The 7,250-nt window shown below is 39.0% G+C and overlaps 1 protein-coding gene across 1 annotated transcript; it reads right to left on the bottom strand.

Moving 5' to 3' along the window:
• Nucleotides 1-1,001: 1,001 nt before the first annotated feature.
• Nucleotides 1,002-6,754, bottom strand: ren (renin). Its single transcript, XM_034877122.1, has 9 exons — nt 6,485-6,754; nt 5,891-6,038; nt 4,588-4,711; nt 4,059-4,177; nt 3,742-3,938; nt 3,030-3,152; nt 2,773-2,914; nt 2,551-2,649; nt 1,002-1,445 (listed from the first exon to the last, which is right to left on the bottom strand). The coding sequence occupies exons 1-9, from the start codon at nt 6,559-6,561 to the stop codon at nt 1,284-1,286; spliced, it is 1,191 nt and encodes a 396-aa protein (XP_034733013.1). The 5' UTR covers nt 6,562-6,754; the 3' UTR covers nt 1,002-1,283.
• Nucleotides 6,755-7,250: the final 496 nt, after the last annotated feature.

Raw genomic sequence — 7,250 nt, 5'->3', positions numbered from 1 at the left:
TAGTTCTAAATAGTTGACACGTACTGAGATGTTTTTGCAGTGGTTTAAATATAATGTTGATTAAATGCCAGTGCAAAGATATCTACCCTCACCTCACTGCCGAGTGTCAACAGATAAAATCCAAAGCAGACAATTCATGGATGTGGGAGCAAGGAAGCATATGGCACTCTCACTGTCACAGCATTGTAGCATAAGAGGACTTTCCTGAACAATTCAGACAAAATGAGACTAAAAGATTTGACAAGGGCATGATGAATCTGTGCTTTATTGTTTTGTTATCTTTGTGTCTCTTCTGCCTGCCATGTAAGCAGAAATAACTTTGTGTAAAGAAATCTTTGTGGATTCAGTCTTTATTTCACCCTGTAGAGGCATGTTTACTTCTAAAGAGTTTTGTAATTCAGAGATGTTTATGATGAGCCTGACTAATACTGAAAACAGGATTTCAACCCTAAACCATGTTCTCCTGGGTGGCTAAATAAAAATTTGAGGCTTTTTCACACCAGAAAATAACTTACGTATATAACGTGAACATTCATTCATTTGTGTTGACTGGTCTGTGTAAGTTTTGCCTAAGGGCGTAAGAGCTAATAAGAAACAGTCATTTTACGTAGAAAGAAAGTTGCAGAGGCATGTCAGCTTGTGCTCTCTCCTGAAGACGATGGTGTACAAAGAGAAAGATTCAGGTGATGAATTTAACAACAAAGTTTTATTTGGGGGAGAAAAAACAAGCAAACCGAAGCAACTCTGTCTATTATTTAACTACTGCGCTTCCATTTAACGTTTATTCCCTTTACTCATGGATTAGGCTCCAAATTGAAAATAATAATACAATAAATGTATGCAGGTGGGGGTAGGGTGGGGTGGTAGTAAACAAGTAAACAAGTTTATATTTGTTAAGTAAGTACATGTATATATTTCCACTGTTGATGTGTGATAATTAACAGTAAAGTCTCTCTCTCAGGCACTCATGCACATACACACACACACGCACACACACACACACGCACACGCACGCACACACACACACACACACACACACACACTGCTTACACATTTAAAGGAAATACAAAGGTGTTCAGTGCAACTGGTGCAAATACAACAAAAAGCAGGATTTGCAAATAATAGGCTTTGGACTATTCTTTGCCATTTGTGTAGCTAAAACCGTTGTAGTTTGATCACAACTTGTCTTAAAAGCAACTAAAGGGAGGGCTGGTCAAAGAGGAGATGGCAGCAAAGATAGAGAAAAAGAAAACAGAGCAACATGGCTGACGTTTAACTTTCCGTCAGACTGCTGTAGCAAACCCTATCCGATTATTGCGACGGTCAAACTCTGTGTAGTAGCGGGCAATGAAGTTGGCTCCCAAAATCCAGATGGGACCTGTAGGGGGCGGCACATCCAAGCCCCTGAAGGTGACAGTGCAGACGTCTCCTTTGATATGTGATTGCTGGAGCCACAAAGAAAAGTCAGTTTCAGCATAGGCCAAACCACTATATCAGTAACATATTATCAGTAAAAGTAAACTATCACATGTAAAAGTAAGTACATGTTTACATTTCCACTGTCGCTGTATGATAATTAACAGTAAAGTCTCTCTCTCATGCACTCATGAACACACACACACACACACGCACACACATACACACACGCGCGTAGTTTCATCATAAGCCAAACCACTATAACAGTAACATAAAATCAGTAAAAGTGAACTATTACACGTTTAAGTAAGTACATGTTTACATTTCCACTGTTGCTGTATGATAATTAACAGTAAAGTCTATGAATTACGCCCTCATTGAGCCTAATTCAACCTGAGCCTACTATAACTATCATTCTTCTCAGTACGTAGTGATCCTATGTACATTTATAGCAAATGTACAAAGCAACTTGCGCAGGTCTAATCTGCCACATAATTCAAAACACTTGTGTGGTAATAAATGACAACATGTTTTATAAGTTGATCATATAGTTTGCCTGTAAAAACAAAGTAAGTCTGACATCATCTGTAAGAGATTAATACAATATTTTCCACCTGAAATACAGTGGAAAAGAAGTTTAAAATAGGAGACAAAAGAAATACTGAAGTAAACTACAAGTACCTCAAATGTGCTTACTTAAGTATAGTACTATTCCACCACTGTAAACCGCTGTAACAGTAACCTATTTAGAGAGGTGGAAGAAGCTCTCAGATCCTTTACATAAGTAAAAGTCGCAACACCAGTAAAAGTCCTGTCTGAAATGTAATGTGCATTGCAAGTAAAAAGTATTATTATTATAATTATTATTATTGTTATTATTATAATTAGGCTACATCATTCTCTTTGGTGCAAAGTGATCCTGTGTTAATCCCAGCATATGTAGCAACTAGAGCAGGTCTAATTAGCCACATTATCGAAAACGCCTGTTTGTTATTACAACATATTTTGTAAGTGGATCACATGATTTGCTTGTAAAAACAAAGTAAGTGCAGTACTTGAGTAATTGCGTTCTCCCACTGCATTTTAATAAAATGATCCTCAGTTAGAGTATCCAGCATTAATCATCCTGCTTACCCATAAAATGTAATCCTCCTGAGTGAGCGAGTACTCCTGGCCACCCAGGTGGAAAGTCACACTAGGCAACGACTTGACAGTGTCACAGTTGACTTTGTACTGATGAACAACACACATGAAAGGGTGATGACAGGTCATGAATCATTATTATTATTGTTATTATATGTTTTTACACAGACAATTATATTTGTGGGAAACCATGTTGCGTGTGTGAAAACGTACTCCACTTTCATCCAGCTGTGCTCCGATGGCTTGCATCAGAATGGACACAGAGGAGGCTGGGCCAGTGATGTAAGAGGAGCCAGTGTCAATCACAGCTGTGCAGCCCTCTGCACAAAACATCATTTCCATCCCTACAGAAACACTGAAAGGACAAAAGAAGAGGTGGAAATTAAGGCATGTTTCTGAACACGCGCACTCATTCACACACACACACACACACATACAAAAACATGCACACACACTGGCAAAACTCTTACCCTTTCATGGTAACTTCCCATTTGCCCGTCTCTCTGGTGTCCATGTAATTAAAGTTTCCAGTGTAGTAGTTTGGGTCTGTGCCACCAAGGACCAGCTCTCCACCTGGGGAGTGTTTTGGGTCCCTAAAAACAAAAAATAAATCAACCTACTTTTGCTGGGCATGTTCTCATTGTCACTGTTGAAACTGCGGTTTTGGTTATTTTCATCTTCGGTTGCGTGCTCCCTTAGCTAATGTGTAGTCCTATGACCTCTCATTTTTCAGCTTTCCCCAGAACTTCCCAGTGGAACATTATCATCTATTTTTAACAGTTTTCATCTGGACTGAACTGAGCATAATGAATTGAGTATTTTCTCAAAACGCCCTCTTGTCTCACTCCTGATCCAAAATCAGCTCATCTATATAATTTATTCAACAATAGTCAAGAAAAATACTTCAAAAATAATTACTTGAGAAATGTGTGGACAAGACAATATTATCTTTTTGTTCCTCTTTTATCAAATTCAAGTCTTGACAGTAGCTACGTTTTCTTTTTATAATTCTCATAGTTAACAGTCAACACAAAATTACCAAAGCTTATCTACACTTTCTTGCTGATAACTAAATACATTTTCTTCCAATTATCTTCTGTATCTAAATTACATTTTCTCTTCTTCCCAGATGACTAATACAAATGACATAGAAGCTAGAGATGGTAAGTGGACTCAACCCACCTGCTGTAGTAGACAGAGAACACCTGTTCCTTGAGGACATGCTGAGACATGATGCGGTCAAACACAGGAGTGATGCCATCGATGGCCACATTTGGGTAACCCATCCCAAGAACACCATCAAACTTGGCAAAGATGAAGGGCATGGCAGACAGAGAGGTTGCTTCAGCAAACACCTGCACCACAGGGATACCACCCACCTGCATGGAAAGCGGAGGGTCAATTGTTGGATGTGTAGTCCGTGAGAGGAAATCAAAGCAGCAATTTGCATAAAAATTAACTTAGTTTCTCTTTTTACAGGGTATTGATTACAAACTCACCACGACCACATCCTCGCTGAGAAAACCCCTGACATTTCCAGAGGCATACTGGATAGAAAATCCGGTTCCGTTCTCAACGTAAGTCCGAGATTTGGAGGCATCGTACCTGTTGTGGGTGTCTAAAAGTTCACAAATCATCTGAGCGCTAATAATACCCTGCATCTGGGAAGTATAATTGAGGACAGTTTCCTCCAATATATCATTAATTTGAAAATAGCATTTACTCAATTTATTTAAACTTGTTTAGAGCATTTTGTTGAAAAGCTGCTGGCTACGGCCAATAATGTGACTATGAGAGCCGTGACAGTGATCCAAAACTGCAAAGTTGATGTAGATAGTTGCTGTTACTGTAAGGGCTAGACAGCCTTTGCTGTAAAGCTTTGTAAATATTTAGGGGAACTGCAGATTCACGTGATCATTCTCTGTTGTTTTCACATTTAAAACATTGTTGGTGTAAAAATATTGATTATTGTATCTTTAAGTAAATGCCATTTTCCAGCATGTATGTGTTATCCACATGGACACTTACAACAGGCAGTGGAGAAAGGTGAGCAGCTCTGCGAGGGCACCCACAGATTGGCTGAGCCTGTGTCAAACACCACGTTGAACATCTGGGCCGGAGAGCCAATGCTGATTTCCCCAAAGTACTGAGTCTGTTTAGGATAAACATTAAACACATACAGTACATTTTTGACTTCCCTAAACCAGTTAATTCCTATGCTGTTTTAATGTTGGTTGAATATTTCTTTAAAAACTTTTTTCCTGCCCAATAAGACACAAATTCAATTTGTCTGCATTAAATACCACGTTGAGCATATGACTCATGCACAAAGAATATATTATTAAGTATTATTCCAAGGGCGATTGGAGCTGCTGTTTTACTCTTGAAGAGTAAACTCTTAAAGCACCCATATTATGCTCATTTTCAGGTCCATAATTGTATTTTGAGGTTGTACAAGAACAGGTTTACATGGCTTCATTTTCAAAAAACACCATATTTTTGTTGTACTGCACATTGCTGCAGATCCTGTTTTCACCTTGTGTATTTGGGTTTCTGTTTTAGCTACATAATTAGACATCTCACTTGTTTTAGCTACAAAGCGAGAAATCTCACTTCGACTCTATCTTTGTTGGGAGTCACACATGTGCAGTAGCTAGGTAAGATCACATCAGCTAGACATCAGCTTTCTCCAACTTTGGTCAGTATAAGGCAGGATTAGCTGGGAGACTTCTTCGAAACAAGGGGTACTTGTGGAATACCTGCAGAACAGGAACATGGAAGTTATTCTTTTGCAGATTATGTTGAACTAGTGTGTGTTGTAGCAGTGTTTTGCCATTGAGAACAATCTAGCATGCTAGCGCTAGCATGTGCTACAGTTAGCAACCTCATCTTGGCTAGTGACGTAAAAAGCCGTGCAGATTTTGAACTGCTCACCAGGAGACTGAAGGCAGAGGATATTCAGAAACCATCTCACACTCAAAACAGCATGGATAGTTTTTTTCCAAGTTCTTATGCATGCGGAAGCACCAGAGACACAAAATAACACCCCAAAATATGAGCACTTTAAGTCTCATCCTAGAGACTTTTGAATGACTGCTTTAACCTTTAAGTAGGCAGTTCTTGTGTTTAAGACTTCAACGTCAAATTCAATTACTTTTGACTCAGTACATCTGGATATCCTACCACATGCTTCATTAACACATAATAATGACAAGTGCTTGACTTTTTAGAAAGACTGTCAAGGGAACCGGGAATGCTTTAGATATGTGAACGCAGAACAAAAAACACAGAAATGTTCCTCTAACTATATAACAAAACAATATTGTCTCACATCCAAGTAGTTGGTGAGAGGTGTGGGAACTGTCCCATTTTTATGGTTGTCTGTGCTCTTCTGGGCCAACTCAGTCATGATCTGCTCTGGCAAAACGCTCATCTCCCTCAGCGTCTCTCTGATAGACGGCATTTTCTTCAAAGAGATTCTGGGAACAAAACACACAAATACATGCCAAAGGTCATCTTAAGGTAACAGAAACTATATAACCTGTGAGTGATGACTAAAGAAATTCTATAAAGTTAGGTGAAGTATATTTGTAATGCTACATATCTGATACATATGCCTGGTCATCATCCCAGTATAACAATGAGCCTTTAATGGAGCACAGACTGCTTTGCTCTCAGCACCTAGCCAGAAAAATGAACAAAAACACATGTTAAGCCAATGCTGAAGACATTAGCTTTTATAATGAACCAATCAAACGCATTAATTTTCCTCTATTTTCTGGTTTTGTTGTTTAGTGTCACTAATTTGCTGACAGACTTTTTCTCTTATGTGAATGCAATTATACAGTTAATCCTCACTGCTGTACTGTGTTCTTGTTTCTTCAAGCCAAACAGGCAGGTATGTATAAAGGGATAAAGGTCTCACCTTCTTAAGGCATGACTCGCGGCCACTGTTGACGAGAGAACAGCCAAACACATCCAGTAATTCATCAGTGGTGCCATGGTGAATAAAGACCAGCGATGAAGGCTGTATTTGTAAAGTTGATGTTTCTGGTTTTGTGAATATATAAGTTTATAAAATCTGAGTAAATAAAAGCTGCCTCGCTCTTTCTCTCTCTCTCTGCTGTCTGGACCCTCAAATCTCTTTATACCATGTCCTCTTTGCTGTGCTCTCACCCTTGGGCCACTGACTCGGGGTGGGAGCTCTGCTCGAGGTCACCACTTGAAAACAAGATCTACTTTCCCTGCTCCCAACCCTCTATACCCTTCTGCCTTGGTCACACAACCTTCACTGTGTCACTGAAAGGTCTGAACTTTGACCTCTTAAAAAACATTGAAGACAGAAAGCAGGGTGCAGACATTCCTGACGTTGGTAGGATGGACACCTTGTCTGCAGGGCTGTGAGAAGCTTTAGAGGGATTGAAAGATACTCTCAGTTTTCACGGTAGATTATTTGGATGTTGCTCACCAAACTCAAGTCATTTAAAATCTCAGCTGCTGAAGACAGTGCTCTACATGTAATTTAAAACCTACTTTCTTTAATCTGTATCCCTTTTACTAAATCCTGTTCTTGTTTTTAAAAAACGTTTGATTTCATTTTTTCATGTTTAAATTTGAATAAAACAATGTGGATTGCAGTTTTTCCTTCAGTTGATAAAATTTGTGTTGTATCTTTTGCCCACAGCCATTGA

The sequence above is a fragment of the Etheostoma cragini genome, chromosome 7, assembly GCF_013103735.1.
Source record: "Etheostoma cragini isolate CJK2018 chromosome 7, CSU_Ecrag_1.0, whole genome shotgun sequence".
Taxonomy (NCBI): Eukaryota; Metazoa; Chordata; class Actinopteri; order Perciformes; family Percidae; genus Etheostoma; species Etheostoma cragini.
Note: the sequence above shows the minus strand (reverse complement) of the source record. Positions and strands in the feature narration are given on the sequence as shown.

Excerpts from the sequence above, each read along its gene's own strand:
- ren (XM_034877122.1), bottom strand. The coding sequence starts at position 6,561 with ATGGCACCACTGATGAATTACTGGATGTGTTTGGCTGTTCTCTCGTCA. Across the intron at positions 2,915-3,029 it reads TGGGAAGTTACCATGAAAGG|TGTTTCTGTAGGGATGGAAA; the intron begins GTAAGAGTTTTG and ends TTGTCCTTTCAG. Across the intron at positions 2,650-2,772 it reads CACAGCTGGATGAAAGTGGA|TACAAAGTCAACTGTGACAC; the intron begins GTACGTTTTCAC and ends GTTGTTCATCAG.